This window comes from Protopterus annectens, chromosome 2.part0, assembly GCF_019279795.1.
Source record: "Protopterus annectens isolate FY-2018-M chromosome 2.part0, PAN1.0, whole genome shotgun sequence".
Taxonomy (NCBI): domain Eukaryota; kingdom Metazoa; phylum Chordata; order Ceratodontiformes; family Protopteridae; genus Protopterus; species Protopterus annectens.
In genome coordinates this window covers 723075028-723093285 of record NC_056728.1, presented here as the reverse complement: position 1 = coordinate 723093285, position 18258 = coordinate 723075028, and the positions used below count along the sequence as shown (strand labels likewise).

General features: G+C 40.9%; 1 protein-coding gene across 2 annotated transcripts in view; it reads right to left on the bottom strand.

Annotated features, from left to right (window-relative positions):
* LOC122793207 (thioredoxin-like) overlaps nt 1-16111 on the bottom strand; it is a 60676-nt gene extending 44565 nt beyond the window's left edge. The window contains exons 1-3 of one of the 2 annotated variants that reach the window (XM_044061039.1): nt 15836-16111; nt 5204-5299; nt 2226-2285 (exon numbers count right to left, since the gene is read on the bottom strand). In XM_044061039.1, the coding sequence (XP_043916974.1) occupies nt 2226-2285; nt 5204-5299; nt 15836-15859 (180 nt within the window). In that variant the 5' untranslated portion in view covers nt 15860-16111. Of the gene's footprint in view, nt 1-2225; nt 2286-5203; nt 5300-13578; nt 13602-15835 lie in introns of those variants that run through there. The other variant, XM_044061042.1, reaches the window with a different exon arrangement.
* Nucleotides 16112-18258: the final 2147 nt, after the last annotated feature.

The following is an 18258-nucleotide window of genomic DNA, read 5'->3' as shown; positions in this document are numbered from 1 at the left end:
CCAGACCCCCAAAGCCCAGTGAAAGGAATGGGAGGAGCAGGGTGTGACAATGGTAGTCTCATGACTCTGGAGCACAGCTACAGCTGCTGTAGAATTAGTGCTACCAACTGAGGAGGGGAGACACCTTCTTGCTGGCCTTCCCAGCCAACACAGAGCCAGTTGTGCTGCACCACTGCAGAGGGAATGACCCCCAATTGTGGCCAGCTGGCCCGAGATGGGAAAGCAGGCTTCTCCTTCCCAAGAAAGCAAAGCTGACAAGGAGAGGAATCCTCCCAAGTGGACTGGACAAACCCCATATATTTATAATGGGTTCACAACAATGGCTCCTGAGTCAACATAATGTACATAAAATATCTGAACCTGTGGTCCCCTTCATATTGACCAGGATTACTACTGCAATAAACCATCATTAGGAGAGAAATAACCTGTCTCATGAGGGTCTAAACTAGCTTATTCTTTACCAAAAAATAAAATACATAAACAGGTACATATTTAAATATTTCTAGACACAGTAAAAGCTCTAACCAATAAATGACCTTTTCAGATGCATTTTTGTAGCGACCAGTGAAACAGTCCAAGAAAAAGGTTGGTACTCTTTCAGTAAAAGCACCTGACATACTAGAGATGGGTGAAAACTTACATTTTACAGACATAGATTATTTTGTCTCTATATAACAATTCTTTTGTCAAACCACATAAATGACGAGGGGCACTAACTAGTGCACTCATGTATCCATGGATGGTGTGGTATACACTGGAACACTTTCTGAATGCAACAGTTAACACTACACTCTGTTTAGTTTTCTCACCCATGAGTTTTTACCAGATAAAAACTACTTAAAAATCTTAAACCTTATAGCAAAAAGAAAGCTTCCAAATCAAGATGCACTCCTAAACATCAGAAGATCAGACCAGTTCACTACTTTTGCTTCCTTGACCACACCATTTTTTCAGAGAAAAACCATGTTATAGTTTTCAAGTGAATGTTCCCCAGCTCATGTTTAAATGCTATGAAAAATGTGCTACAGGATAGCCCAGGTGCCTTACAACTCATTAAATTAATAAGCATTAGAAAGCAAAACAGAGTTGTCTGTGCAAGCCAGTCTTCTAGAACTGTATGTCACCTACTGTATTCATAGAAATAGTAAAAAGTACAAAAACAGAAAAATACATGACCCCCTGCTACAGGACTTACAAATGGACAGATTAGTCAAATCTTCCTACATGCCCTTTCTAAAAAGGTAAGGTCTTACTGTACCTGACCCTACTATTTTTTTTAATGGAACATCTTCTTTCGGCTGCTCCCATTAGGAGTCACCACAGCAGATCAACTGTTTCCATTTCTTCCTGTCCTCTGCATCTTGCTCTGTCACACCAACCACCTGCATGTCCTATCTTACCGGGACATATTTAATCATACTGCAAATTCAGCTAGCATTTGGTGCACAAGTCAAATTAAGTGAAAAACTTGGAAGATTGATTACTCAAATAGTTGTAAAATAGCCTGGTATTCTCAAGATGAAGTATTCAATTAATTTCTGTTATAGCCATTCAAATTGGTGCACAAGTCAAATTAAGTGAAAAACTTGGAAGATTGATTACTCAAATAGTTGTAAAATAGCCTGGTATTCTCAAGATGAAGTATTCAATTAATTTCTGTTATAGCCAACAATGCCGCCCAGCCTACAGTTTGCAACTTTCTAACATTTCTAATGCACTAGAATGAATTATTTTCTTCCCATTCCTCCTGGAATTGCTCTGAGGGACTGTTCCATGCTTGTTAAAAGAACTGTAATGGGCCACAATTAGAAATCCCAATTTTAAGAAATCAAAGTTTACTCTATCCAGCCACTATTACTAATGGTAGAAAGCATATAAGCCTTGGTAAATAAAAAAGACACACACATACACCAGTTGTAGTAAAATATTTTTAAATTTCAGAGCAATTACAGAGTGATCTTGTTAATATCCCATTATCCTTCAATATACCACCACTGTCCAAATAACAAAAAGATCCTCTCTTGAATTAAGCAAATTTATCTCTTTTTAACCCTCCTTGATCTTTCAATCTGCACTGTCTCAACAGTATACATAACCAAAGTTGTTAATTTTCAAGCATGTCAAACTGACATATCTAAAAAGAGACACTGATATGACTAAACAGTTAGGACTTGAAGCATGTCAGCAAAAATGGAGTAAAAGTTCAAAGCAGTTTTGTAGCTTACCGATGCTTCATCAACATCAACTTTTACAAACTTTATATTTGGATATTGCTGGGAAAGCTCCTACAAGACAAAAGAAACAAAGGATATTTGCAACACTGCACAGAATACATCTATCCATCTACAAACTAAACAAAAACAGCAGACAGGGTTTCATACAGACTCTATATGAACATATTTACAAGAGAATGACAAAAGGCAGTCATAACTTGAAAAGGATAAATTTGGAAGGTGACATTCTATTCAGATCTGCTTGGACCTTAAAGGTCACATCTTCTAGACCTAAATGGTAGAACCTAAATTCTGTTCTTCACTCAGAAATGATAGGCACAGAAATGGGGGCCAACACTTCACACATTAGAGATAACGTAAGGGACACTAGACATAGCAGACTGCTGCAAAATAACCAAGACAGTACACAAAATGGCCAAAATTCAAAAGGTATATCCTGGCAGTGTAACTGCTCAAGTATTCAGTGCTCTAACAGCACAGAACAATTGGACAGGTTTTAGGTTCATGGAAAATGTTTTAGTTGATCTGTTTGACCTACTAAGGTGAAGTAGGCTGAAGAATAGATATGTCATCGCAAGAAATACAATGTAAAGATGATCTCTCAGGAATGGTTATCTAACCCGTCCAAGGTCAGATATTTTAATTAACCACTGTTAAACAGGTGAGCTTTACTGGACACAATTGCTCAATCTCAGATTTCATTTATGCTTTAACATGGTTAGTGCTACTGGGCCATGACCATTTACAAAGATGACAGAAAAGCTTCCCTTAAAACTTACAAGTAAACAAATAACTTCATGTGACTTACTGGTCTGAAGTGTCAAAACTACCAACAATGTCCACATTATTACATTTACATGTAGAATGATCAAGCGACTTCCCCTCTTAGAATCATTCTGTGGCTCAGCTCGAGATCCAAAAGCAACTCAAGCAAGACACACCTGTGAATAGTAAATGTGGGATGGCATTACAGTACAATGGATAAAACCAATGTAGGTCAGGTGTGGAGGGAAGGGTGCAGCTGTACACGATCTTGGGCTTGAGAAGCATAAACTGACCTACAGCAGTCAATAGGACTTAAGACTATAGATACAGTACTCTACTAAGACAGAGGAGCTCTACAACAGGTGTAAGCAACAGAAGGAGCGCCAAGCTTTGCATACTTGGGCCTTCTGAAACATTGCCAAATGACTGAACCTACACAACAGCATACCTGTTGTGCATGCCAAATTGGAGGTTAGAAGCAGTGCTGTACTCATTCTGGACATCAGTGTCACTCATCCATCTTTAGTCCTGAGGGTCTGGAATACAACCGGTGCTGCTGACTAGGTCTCACAATATCAAGACACTCCTGGGGAGAAAAATATTCCTTGCAAAGCCAATTCACCTCTTCTGCTCTATGACAGTCCTTTCCTATACTAATGTGAGGTTTGACTGTTGGCTTCTGGTAGCACAAAAGCCAACTGCTAACACTTTCCTCTTGGTCTGTCATGTCCTGATATGTACAGTTATTCTGAACTATCTTCTGCTACCCCATTTGGGAGAATCATCCCATGTACTCTCTTCCCAGTCTGCCTGCTCTTGCATCAATGTTTTGAAACCAAGAAAACAAAATGAAGTAGAAGACAAGCAATATAAAAGGTGTAGACCCCCCCCCCCCAACACACACACATACACACTCTGGCTGACAAAATTCGCAGATGATTGCAAGTTGGGAGCTATTATCTCCCAAGTGATAATGACATCCTACTGAATAACCTCACCGAGACCAATGACTGGTGTCAGAACCATGACCTTAAGCTCAATGCCAAAAAAGGTTTAGTCATCCCCTTTGGGAAAAACCCGGTTCCCATGAACTACCACATCGATGGTAGTCCACTGAACACAGGTGATGTTATAAGAGACCTGGGAACACAGGTTGACAGGAACCTCTCTTTTGACCACCACATTGCCACTGTGGTCAGAAAGTCCTTCTATGTGGCACATCTCATTACTAAGGGTTTTGCATCCAGGAATAAGGAGGTCATTGTCTCCCTCTACTCTTCCATCATTAGGCCAATCAGAGTACAAAGCCCCATTTGGCATGTACCTCACTAGACACCTGCAGCAACTGGACAGGCTGCAAAAGTACCTCACAAAGAGGATCCTAGGCCTTAAACACTTGTCCTAGATGGACAGACTCAAAAGACTCCAACTATTCTCTGTCTCATATCACCTTAGAGGCAATCTCTGCTTGACTTGCCAAGCCATGTCTGACCCAGCTCTGTTAGAAATGCTACATCTAAAGAAATCCCAATCCCTCTGCACCACATGCTCCAAAGACCTCAACCTCATTACCACAATCAGCAGAACATACTGGAGGGACAGGTTCATAACCCAGAGTCTGCCCATGCTATGGAATAGACTTCCCATACAGGACAGGCAGAGCACCTCGCTGACCCTCAAGAGAAATCATGATGGGTGGATGGGAAATAGAAAATACACCCTGGGATAACTCCCGTGGCTCTACTCGACAGAGGCAACAGGAACTAAGGTCAGGTGGCACGATGCCAGGGTAATCCTATGGCTAGGCTTGTAAAGGCCCCAGGGCCATTGGCCTAGTACACATCTATGAACACCACCCAAGATGTTGCCAGAGCATATATAAACACTATGTGCAAGGGAGTCTTGTCAGCAAACAGAAATGGCACAACTAGTGGGAATCATAATGAGGCAGACAGATAAAAGCTCAATCAGCAAAAAAAAATAAAATTATATAGCAGACAAGAAGCAGTACTGAAACAAACACCATTTCGTTTGTACAGCACCAGACATCAATGAAAGGAGAGCCCCCAGAATAATGCTACATGTACACCTACGAGCCTGGGAAAGGAAATCAGAAAGAAACCCATCTGTCTCTAAGTAAGACAGAAATAAACACTACAGACTTCCTTTTACAGTATTTCCTCCTCCCATCTGTAAACACTCACCTCAAAACAAGGTGCAATATTTCTGCATGGACCACACCAGCTTGCTGTGAAGTCAACCACAACTGCATCATTCTTCAGCATTTCAGCAAATTCCTCCTGGAAAACAAGAATGAAAATAAACAGGGACCAGATTTACACATTTTATACTAGATTAGACAACAGTGTGACACTATTAAATATATTTACATTAAAATAAGAGTTACTGTACATACACAGCAGGCACCTACTGCCATTATTTGGAGCCACTAGAAGGCTGTGGGATCTATTTCCTCTGCGGGTGACTAAAACACTGCAGTGGAGCATTAGGAAAGTGCTGTAATCTTGAGTGTGCCATCTTTTGGATAAGAGGTTACTGCAAGCCATTAATTAATACTGTACCGTGCTGTCACAAATGTGACACTTTTTATATATAAACCACAACTTTGACAATTCCAATTGGGTGGGGCAAAAACACGTAACAAGTCCTTGCAAACTCAAAAACTATATACAAATGCACATAATTCCTTCAAATCATTAACAAGTGAGGGCCGAGCATCAATTACAGTACCAAAGGTGCATTCAGTACATTCTAGAGCGGTTCTCACAAATATATGGTCTTACAATGGTACATTAAAAAATGTAACCCCTACACAGAGCCATTGTAAAGGAGGATCATTTAAACAATGACAACTTTTCCTTAAGCTTAGTAACTGTTAAATTTGGATTCATTCAGTTCCTGCATCAGACTTTATTTCCTCAATTAATGGAGATCTTTTATTTTTCCATGCCCATGTAACAAGTTTTTCCCCCCACCAGCATCAACCCTATTAGGAAAAGTGATGGGGTAAAAATAATTTCCCTAAGCCAGTCCCTATTATACCATGACTACAGTTCCAGCTTTACAGCAGTTAGCACCACACAATCTGCAATTCTCAAAAAATATGTGCCCAAATACCTACAGCTCCACTCTTCACATTTCTAACACCTGGAGTCCTGATTGAGGAACATGCGGGCAATTATTGCAAGGATATAAAAAAGATAAGTCTTAATATCTCTGGAATTTCTTCTTATGCAGAAGTTAACAGAAATATAGTGAGCTAATATTTTATAAGATGCAGAACCCCCCCCCCCACATGAGGCAGTGTGCAGGGGTTGGGGAACACCCCCTCACATGAGGCAGTGTGAGGAGGGTCAAAGCCTGTTGTAAAAATGCTTTGCATGATATTTTTGTACAGAAGAATAAGCTCTTTAAAAAGTCACTCCTTTGTGATTGCACTTACAAGTGTACATCAAATGAGTGTTGATCATATAGAAGAATTCACATTTTTGTCAAGAAGCCCAAGTTTAATGCTAATGAGCCAAATGAAGGGATGACCAAGCCATATAGTACACACTTATTTCTAGACAAATCAGATGGAATACAGACCTCATCTCTTGTTCATAGGTGTGTACTAGACTAATGGCACTGGAGTCTTTACTAGCCTAGCCCAAGAGTTGCCCAGGCACCATGCCACCCAATGTTAGTTCACCATGCCCATATCCAGTAGTGCAACTGGAATGATCCCTGGAGTGAACTTGGTTACCCATCCACTCGTCAAAATTTCTCTTGAAGAGGGCCAGTGAGGTGCTCTGCTTGACATGGATGGGAAGCTTATTCCAGAGTATGGGCAGTCTTTGGGAGATGAACCTGTCCCTACAGCATGTTCCATTAATTGTGGTAATGAGGTTGTGATCTCCGGAGTGTTTGGTGTGGGTGGACTGGGATTTCTTTAGGTGTATGATTTCAAGTAGAGCTGGGTCGGACATGGCTTTATCACCTCTAAGTAGATGATAAGAGACTGAGAACAGTTGAAGTTTCTTGAGTCTATCCATGTAGGACATGTGTTTAAGGCCTAGGATTCATTTTGCGAGGTACTTTTGTGGCCTGTCCAGCTGTTGTAGGAGTCTGTTCAGGTACATGCCAAACGGGGCATTATATTCGATGATTAGTCTAATGAGGGATGATGACCTCTTTCTTCCTGGATGCGAAACCTTTGGTTATAACAAGTGCCACATAGAAGGACTTGGTGACCACAGTGGCAATGTGGTGGTCGAAGGAGAAGCAGCCATCGACCTGGGTGCCCAGATCTCTTATGGCCCCTTCAGTGTTCAGTGGGCTCCCATCAACGTGGTAATTCATGGGAACTTAGTTTTTTCCAGAGGGGATGATAATGCATTTTTTGGCATCAAGCTTTATGCCATGGTTCCAATACCAGTCACTGGTCTCAGATAGGCTCTTCTGTAGGATGTCTGCATCACTTGGGGAGTTGATAATGACTCCCAGCTTGCAGTCGTCAGTGAACTTGGTCAGCCAGAGTCCTTATGTGTTGGCCTGGACTTCTGAGAAGTAGATGCCAAACGAGGGTCCAGGACCGAGCCCTGTGGGACTCCACTCGTGACTGATCAACAGTCTGACTTGGAATGTGCAACTTTCACTCTGTGGGTCCTGTCTGTGAGCCAATTTGCAACCCACCTAGTGATGCAAGGATTGATGCCTAGTTTGGCGAGTTTATCAATGATACCAGAGTGGGGAATGCTATCAAAGTCCTTGGCCAAGTTGAGGTAGGCTGTATGCACTGCCTTACCCTCATCCAAAGCCTTGGTGACTGCCTCGAAGAAGTCAGCCAGGTTCAGCAGACAGGATCTCCCTTTGACAATGCCACACTGTGTGGGGTCAAGAGTTTGGAGATTGCCTATATCTTTGTTAAGCAGGGCCATGATGATGTGCTCCATAGCTTTGCATACCAGGCTTGTCAGGCTAGTTCCCAGTTTGTAGTTGCTCCCAGTCTGTAGTTGCTCCCTCTTTATGGAGTGGGATGACTGTAGCAGTGCACCATTCGTTGGGACACAGCCTGAGGTTAGGCTGTGATTGAACAGTGCACACAGGTGCCAGTTCGTTTTGTAGCTCATGTAGGACGCAGCCAAAGATATTATCAGATCCCATGGATGGTGTATTCTTGGCTTTGGACAATGCAGCTTTTACCTGTGCCACAGAAATGGTGGGTACCAGGCTATCATCTAGTACTGTGATAGGGCCCTGGGGGGGTAAAGTTGGCACTGAATCTGGTTGGCCAGTATGTTGGCTATACCTGCTGGCTCAGTACAGGAGGTGCCATTGTGCCATAACTCGCACCAGATCTGGGTATTGCCTTTGAGGTTTTTGATATAGCTATAGAAGGCTTTGCGGTTGTTTTTGGTCAGCCGCAATTCTGCCTTCATAGCTGGCTTTAGAGGATATGATAAAGGATCTCAGCTTTTTGTTGAGAGACTGATAAGGGAGGTTTTCCAGTCTTGTGACTTCATTTTTTTCTGCAAAAGTTTATTCCTTCTGTTGTAGAGTTTACTGATGGCTGGGGCCCACCAGACTGGCTTTCCTTTTTTAGGAGGAGAGTGCCTTAGTTCTATTTGGTATGGCAAGGTCCATGCATTTGTGTACATGCTCATACAGTGCATTGGTGTACGATTCGGCAGGCATGCAGCTACTTTCCATTGGCATGGGTGCCAAGACGTTGGCTACCTCTGCTTTTAGGAGCCAAGTCGGCGTTGGAGAGGTTTTTCAGGGTGGTCACCTTAGTGGGTGTGTGTGTACATGAGATGGAGATTTCAATGGTGATCAGTTTGTGGTCAGATTTAACCATAAGTGTGGAGCAACAGTCTCCCATGTTGGTGATAACCAGGTCGAGGATGTTGCTTCCTCTAGTGGGGGTCAGAATGAGCTGGTCCAGGGCATTGGAATTGATAAATTCCAGAAAGCGTTGGGCCTGTACATTGGTACTTGAATAGTTTTCCCAGTTGATGGAAGGGTAGCTGAAGTCAGTATTGGGGTGGACATTGATTCCAGGGTGCTTAGAAAGTTGGCATGCGAGTCTAGGGACATGTCTGGGGTTCTGTAGCAGGCTATGACTTTGCCGTCTTACCCAGTGATGGCTGTACCTGAAGCATCTCAGATGCATTATGCTGGGCTACCAGTCTAGAGGTGTGTGTATCCTTTAAGAATATGGAGACACGACCACCTTTGCAGCTTCCAGACGCATTCTGGGGCCAAAAGGTATGGAATGAGTTGTAGCCTGGGAGCACAGGAGTGCTTTCTGCCCCTTTAAACCAGGTCTCACTTACAGCATGGATGTCGACATTCTCCATTATGAGGAGAGCATCGGGAAAATGCATCTTGAGATTTAGACTTCTAGCACTGAGCAGCATGACCCACAGACTGCATTTGTTTGTAGCTGCTACGGTGGAATTTTGGTCTTTGGAACACTGCCTAAAAAGGCACTATAGGGGTGGCAAGAGCCTTAGCCAGTACCCAGAATCCCAGGGGTGACAGATGCAGGCTGTCTCTGGCAAAGCAGCGAGGTCCATCGAGAATGTCATCCCAGGCAGACAGATACTAATATCTTTGTTAAATTTTATTAAGCCTGACATGAAGTGGTGTCAAACAGTGGTGATCTACCAGAACTGAAAAAATACAGCTGTAGAAGTGAAGAAATGTTTGCTTTCAAGAGTTTCTATTAAGGAACAAACAATAAGAGACAACCTCCGACTTCACCACCCACACAACCTTTTACGACATCTGGATCCTTATTGAAATACTGCAACTCGAAATACTGAGGCCCCATAGCCGGCCTTAGGCATAAGCCAACTAGGCGGCCGCCTAGGGCGCCTCTCTAACAGGGGCACTTTTCCAGTATTTATTTGGTGCAGGCAGACCAGGATAGGGCACCGTGGAGCCCTTTTGTCTAGGGCACCAGTTGACCCAAGGCCACTCCTGCCCATCCCTCCCCAAAAGACTGAAAATCCAGGAGAAGAGAGAATATCCAACATCACTGTTCTCTTCCCCCCTTACCTACAGATGTATAAATACCAACTCAGACTGCCATACCTTGGAGAAAATGGAATGTTCCGAGAAATGGCAGTCTAACTTGGTATATACAAGTCTAGATTTTCAGTAATTCAGCCTCCACCTTATGGGACTTGCTCATATGTGCCCCAATATTTGAGGATTGCCACCCCCCTTAAGGCAATACCCAGTTAAATGAAGCCAAATGAAAGTTTGTGCTTATCCATTAGTCAATTATCTCATTTGTGTTCACACCTATTGCTACACAGCCATACCACCATACCACAGTTACAGCTCATTAAATCAAAACCAAATGGTTAGAGATACATGCCTGCACACAACAGCCCACATCTCAACGTCCAAGCAAGAAATCATGTTATCTATAATGGCTGACAGGAGACAACTGGCCCAGGTGTGTGGCAAATGTAGACTATGTACACGTCCCCATCCCTACCCACAATCCACAGAGAGGCAAGCAAACAAACCTGGTCATTCGTTTCTTCTCTGTCCTGGATCACCTGGGTTGTAGTCAGGGACCCATCTGTCACAGAGCTGGTAAAATAAACTTTTAAATAACAGTCAACATGTTGACAAGGAAAAACACTGATAACATCATCAATATGATGTTCTGGAACATGGAGTACATTAGGGGCTATCTTGAGTATTCCTGTAACAGACACAACACTGCCCTGCGCTACTTCTACTACCTATACTAATATTCCTAGACAAAATATCACTCTTTCTTTACACCTGTTTATGAAGGCATTGCACTCATTCTAACAATTCTTTATGCTGCTTTTGTCAAGATGCTTTTTTGCAATCCCCCACCCACTATCAAGCCTCCCCAGCTAGACTCTACCCATTAATTCCCATACCCCACGGAATTTTCAGTACACTATCGGGGCAAGAGTCATCTAAAATATCCATCATACAAGCAGTCATGGAGGCTGTTGTGCCCTCTCCAGCATTCTAGCAGTGAAAGTGTTTACATGGCCCTACCATATCCCCCTGTGTGATGGTTGGGGGATGGGAGCTACATGCATAACTATGGGGAAACCAGACATCCGTCCACTATTTCTGCATGCTCCTGTATCCTCACTAATGAAAGTTACCATAAGGCAGAGTCAAATGCCTATCCAAACGACAAATCATAATGTTATCCCTCCTCTGTGGGTCTGAAACTGAATGCTCCACCCCTCTCCCAGGAGGGGCATGCCCATTTTCCCCTACCATCTCCATTGTACACCTGAGACAGTTGGAACTTTAGTCACCCTTGCTGTAGGCAGGAATGTCCCTATGCCACAGGAGCTGGCTTTTCTACAGTTTAGACAAATTAAAGTGTCCAAGTCTCTTACATTCCCTCACACTAAAAGATACTCCTGAACTGCTGCACAGTTAAAGGAAATATTTGATTTTATATCAAAATCAAAGATTTTATTCACCTTGAAAGCAGTACCACTTCAGAGTATATTATTTAATTAAGGCAGTCTATCCACTATTCTCCCCCAGAAAAAAACAAGTCAGAACAAACTGAACTAATGTATGCAGAGTGCTATTTCCTTCAGTGTAGTGGTGTTGTTAACTTATTCAAACCTACAGTGCCTTTTTGTATGCTTCCCGTTAATACCCATAAACAGCTTATGCTGTCCCATCTTCTTTGGTTTTGACGGTTATACTTACTAGCCTAACAATAGGCAGTATTAGGAAGAGCAATGAGTTAATAAAGTGAGATTAAGACTACTTATCTCAGTGTGCTACAGCAGAAAAATGAATCAGTTTGCCATTTATTATTCATGTTTTCTTTTTTATATGTATTTAATACTTCAACAACCAAGTGACTTACAAACTATTGCATGGCATCAGGTGAAATGTTTATATTTGCACAATAACTTGCACATCCTGAGAGATGTATGCATTACTTATATTGATGATACAATTAAAACATATTTTCTGTAAATATCTAAATAAACAAGCACACCATCAGGAATTTCTTGCTGTCAAGTGAAAGTGTATATGTGATCAACAAAAGTATTCTAACAATGTACATGTTGTATAGTTTCCAAGATATGACAATTTGTGTGTAAAGTTTAGCAAAAACAAAACTCTTGTTTGTGTGCATTGTAATACAATGTAGTTTTCATGGGGAAAATTATGAATGCACTTACCATTACAACTGTAAAAAAATACTCCTACTGACAGAATGCAATTATAGATTTTAGAGGTTTTAACTGCAATCCTATTTCAAAACATCTGTAGCAGCACTCATCTGTATCTTCTCCATACTAAACTGAGCTACACTTTTATATAATTCTATACCTTTACAAAAAACCCTTCTAGAATGATGAGCTAGATTAGCCCTATCAATGTTGAAAAAATCCGTTATTTATTTTGCACTGTTTAACTTTTCTTTGAAATTGTATTTGGTAATCAAGTACATGGGCTAATAGCCTATGAACATTGGTTCAGCCACAGCCTAAAAATCCAATCATTAAAAAACGCAGTACACAAAACTGGTACACTAATAAAAATGACAACCTCTTAAGAATCAGCAGGGGCCATAGCTCTCAACCTTCCATCTCCAAAATGAGGAACACTAGCCCTCATAATGTGGAACAAATGGGCAAAATGTGGAACACATACTAATGGCTTACTACCAACTTCAACTAGGAAGGCCATAGGATGGTTAAAATATGCTGGTTTTGCTTATAAAGAAGATCTTTTAATGAATTAATATGTCATTTATATTTACCATGGATTTCACTTAAAAAATTCCCAACACTGAATGTGTGGAGTCTTGCAATGTGGAACTTTAAGGAACATGAACTTTTAAGACCCCAAATGAGGTACGTTCCTCGTAATGAGGTAAACTTGAGAGGTATGGGTGCCAGGGGCAAAGCCACAAAATATTGCTGGACTAAGGTCTAATAAGGGACCAACTTAAAATAGTGGTCTTACACACTTGGATAGTTGATCGAAAACATGTTTTTCCATTTGAGTGAGCATTTCTAAAGAATATGAAATAGTTTCTAAAGAATATGAAATCTATATGAAATGCCTGTCATTTAGTGATATCATTCCTCAACAATTTGTCAGAAAACCACAAATCTGTCTGAGGAACCGGAAAAATGTAAAATCAGTGGCATACTACGAAATCTGGAACAGTTGCTGGGTAGTAACTTTTTCTCTATATTACACTGCATCTTTACCATTCCCTGAAACGTAACAGCTTCAAAGTTCAGCTGTGGTAGCTTTTACTATATATACAGACTGCTTCATTCATACAGATATTAACTACTATTGAAGGGAAAATTATTATACAACACAGCACTCCTTTTTTATTTTATTTAAAAGAGTACCGATAGCATTTGTCATCAGCGACAACTACCAAAACACTTTCCATAAATACACAGCCTCACTTTCGAATGGGTGCGGCAAAGAAATTCACAGGGACAGACACGGTGGGGAAGGAAGCGGGCGAAGCCTACAGATAAACAACTGGTTAGGAAATAGGAATACATACACATCTTCAAATGCAGCAAGAGGTTCTCACGTTTGATTCTCGGCTGGAGTGCGGAGAGTGCTTTCTGTGTGGAGTGTGGAGTTTGGAGTCTGCATGCCCCCCCGAAAAACATGCGTAAATGGGCGTGCCTTCGCTGAAGGTTAAACGTCGAGCTGGCACCTCGGTGTTCGTGAAACTCTACTGCCAATCATTAGCGGACCGGAGTTCCGCTGTGGCGACCCCTAACCAGAAAAAGCCGAAAGACAACAACACATCTTCAAATGCACGAGTATCGTGTGCAAAAGCAGACGCCCTCTAGAGCTCCTGAATGAGGCAGTGCCACTGCTCGATGCTCACAGGCCTGATTGGACGTACTGGGCGACACCGGAACTTCCTGAAACGCTAGTGAATTTTTTTAAATTAAATGTGCACTAATTCACATATTTTATTCAGTAACTACATCAAGGTAATGGCACTACAATTTTCAGAGTGCCCCCCTGATTATTTCTGGATTTGTTAACTGGTTGACAACTATGGTGCCTCCTAGCTTCAGCACAGTGGGTTACCACCTGTCCCACTTTGCGAGGGACACTCCCTCTTTGGGCAGATGTGAAAAATGGCAAATGTCCTGAGATTGTAGGACACAATTATTTCCTATATTTTATGTAATAGTTGCATAAAACAGTTATTCTCTATATAAAATAACTAAAAGTTATAAGAAACAGAATAAGCAACTAAAATGCCACAAGAATAAGCTTTTATTTAGGCAAAGAAGTTATACTGACCGTGGGAATTGTCGGCCTGTAAAATCTGACGTTTGTACCGAAAATGTCCCACTTAGCACACTTATCAGTAGTTTGTTTTTTCAAAAGATAGGGGCACTTGCCAGGTGACATTTTCCCTATTTAAGGCCTTTGTCCCACTTTCATTTATGGCTTTGTCCAGACTTTTCGTATGACCTGGGGGTGGTGTCCATGCCCCTTATGAACAGGGACTACATGTAAGATACTCAAGGCGTGGGCACAAATCTGTGCCATGTAATCGCCCCCTGGACCATATACTAGGTAAAGTCGTGTATTATGGGCTAGACTTGTAAAGGACTGTTAAACGACTAGCCTAGTAATCTCCCGTGAACCTGATCTGTTTACATATTCTTGCGAGAAGAGCAAAATACGACCCTTAAAACATACACACAATGCTCCAGTCTGTATACGCCAATACCACCAATTAACATACTGCAAAAACAAACTATCCTGTTGAAACACCAGGGTCACACCTTGTTAAAAAATTTGCGAGAACGGTTTAGAAGGATACCTGGGCAGTTATAACAGATGCAGGCATTTCTCACTATCCCCGACTTGCCTTAAAATGTTTGCTCTTTCCTTGTTCCACTGATTTTGAAGCAAGCCAATAAGTTAAAATAATGACAATACGAAACAAACAAATAAACATACAATTCTTATTCTATTAGAATCACTGCTTTAAAACTGGCCCAGAAATGAAGGAAAGTAAGTCAGCAGCGGTACTTTATGGAAATCAGGCGATGAAGCAAAGCTGAGCGTGGACTCTTACAAAAACTTGATCTGCTTGATCTTATCACAAGACAAGTACAATGAGTTTTTACATCAGAACATACTTTTCAGCCTCTGAACAAAAAAAGTCTAAAATGGGGAGGGGAGACAAAAGCCTCCAAAATAGAAAATTTTCTTTGAATACTGCTGTCAGTTGTTAGAATAACAGGATTTGCGTTAGCATACATTTTCTGTAGTATAGGAAGCCTGAATATATGCGACTTAAAATGTCACAAGGACCAAACGTAAAACATGAGGTAAAAAAATCCAGACATTCTGGCTGCGAAACTATGCACAGCTGAGAGGTGCACATCACTAAATTTTGCGTACAGTACTTTTTCTGTTTAGACTAAAACTTTCTACCAAGACGGCAACAATGAAATTACCACACATCACACTTTCCCCGAGTGCAATGGACAAAGTCATATATAATGGAAGGAGGGGCACGGGCAAAGGCCCACAAATGTGGACATTTTTTAAATAGTGCTCTTACAAACTTAAGAAAGTTGATAAAAATAGCAGATTATGAATTTCATGAAGTATGTAACTCAAATGCCTTTCTTTATTTTTTACTTTCATCTTCAATAATTTGCCAAAAAAAACCCCAACTTTTAATGAGGAACAGACTAAAATTACCAGGCGAAAATATGTACAGTTGAGAGCTATGCAAAGATATGAAACTTTTAATTTATCAATATTGTACTTACCCTAGTTTTAACATGGTAAATCATCTCGATCAGTTAACTAAGCTTAATGAAGAAGATGTATATATTACAAATAGGCTACTGCTCATGAGTAACGGAACAAGAGGCTCGCGCTTTTAAGAATGTAGGGAGTGGGCGGGTGTAGGGGTTGGGTATTTTCATAAACTGCACAGTCACCGTGACTGTACGGGAAAAGTGGAATAACGCTCATTCATATGTATTAGCCTTTAGTTAAAGCGCACGACTTCCACAAATGCTTTAATTACGAGGTAGTTTACACCAGTATAATAGATATTTTATACCTCTCGAATGTTAATAAGGTTCGTACAAAGGTTTTGTATTAGATCACTACCCCCTCCTCACCAGATAAGACCTTCATCGGCAATATGAATATTCAAACAGTAGATCGTACTTCAAATTGTTCTTGCAAGCTTCTGACTAGCGACCCCAGTGCATCTCGTAAGGAATGCACATAAGCAACTGTAGTACTTGGAAGAAAACAGTACACCATACCACAGAAACTGATTTGGGGAAATAAGGTCAAGAACAGAAAAGATCGCAAAAATGCATGCACCATACCTCTCAAGTGTACCTCATTACGAGGAATATACCTCATTTGGGGTCTTAAAAAGTTCATGTTCCTCGAACTTCCTCAAAGTTCCACACTGAAAGAGTCTGTCACACATTCAGTGTTAGGAATTTTTTTAAGTGAAATCCATGGTAAATAGAAATTAATCATATTAATTCATTAAAGGATCTTCTTTATAAGCAAAACCAGCATATTTTAACCATCCTATGACCTTCCTTGTTGAAGTTGTGTGTTCCTCACTTTGGAGATGGAAGGTTGAGAGCTATGGCATGCACAACTAGAAATGCAAGTCAGTTCAGTCTTGAAGGAACATAAAATAAAAATGGAGGTTGCTTCCTGATTACATTATAAGGTCCCACATGTGCAGCACGACATCCCTGGTTATTTTATTTTAATTTTTACTTTACCACTATATGTCAACCTGTACATTTCAGCTCTCTACTTCTGATTTCTCTCCTGAGAGTTCTCAGGTTGACATTCGGTTATCGTATCCAGTCCAATTTAGGTGGTTATTCAGGCCGGAAGTTTAAAAATAAACATATTAATTAATATATTAACCAGCAAAATCACTTAACCGTAGTGAATCTCCTATTTCTTACTTGTCCTCGTATTTATGGGAGTACACTGCACATTAAGCAGCTACCATCATAGCTCTCAACCTTCCATCTCCAAAATGAGGAACACTAGCCCTCATAATGTGTAACAAATGGACAAAATGTGGAACATATACTAATGGCTTACTAACAGCTTCAGCTTAGAAGGCCATAGGATGATTAAAATATGCTGGTTTTACTTACAAAGAAGATATTTTAATGAATTAATATGATTCATTTCTATTTACCATGGATTTCATTTAAAAAAAATTCCTAACACTGAATATGTGACAGTGTCTTTTAATGTGGAACACTAAGGAACTTTGAGGAACATGATGTTTTTAAGACCCCAAATGAGGTACACTTGAGAAGTATGGATAACACTGCGGACAGAAAAACGTCAACTTGGTTATACTGCGTATTACTGTGCACTGTGCATAATATTGAGTTTGGGACTTTGGGCCTGGTTAAGAAGTGTGATTATCCTTTCATTTCTTTAAAAAAAAAGGAGAAACTTTTTTTTAAAAAGGACAAAAAAAAACACAAGAATAACTCCGCCAGAAATATAGCCAGAATGAACATTTTCTGAAAATGGCACAGTACAACCACACAATGAATATTCATGAAGACACTTGCAAATCTGCATGACTTGTCAATCATGCATGATTAACATGCCACGTCAGATACCTTTGCCATGTCAATCACTTTCACCACACCCATTTCTGTGCAGAAATGCCAGTGGTGTAGTCAGGAGCGGCCTTAGGGCAACTGGTGCCCTAGGCAAAAGGGCACCACGGCACCCCCGGCCCCACCACACCACCCAGTGCCCCCATCCTGGTCTACCTAAAGCAAATAAATACTGGAAAAGTGCCCCTACTAAAGTGGCGCTCTAGGCGGCCGCTTAGTTGGCCTATGCCTAAGGCCGGCTATGGGTGTAGTGTTGTAATACAAAGCCCATACGGTTAAATCTTAGCAGAGCTCGCAATTTTGCGTCGTCCTTAAATTATTTTAATTTTTTTTTAGGGAAGGGGGTGAATTATGGCCAGTAGGTACTGCTGCTCATTACTGTTACAGGCTTCTTTTACTTCAGAAACTACATCTTAATTCACATCCTCTTTTTTTCTATCAATTTTTTCAGTTGATAGTACTACTATTAAAATGTGTGCAATACCTTTCAATTATCCAGATTTTCGCAGTGTGTCCAGATTTTTGCCTCATGTATTTGGTTTCTTCCTCATAGGTTT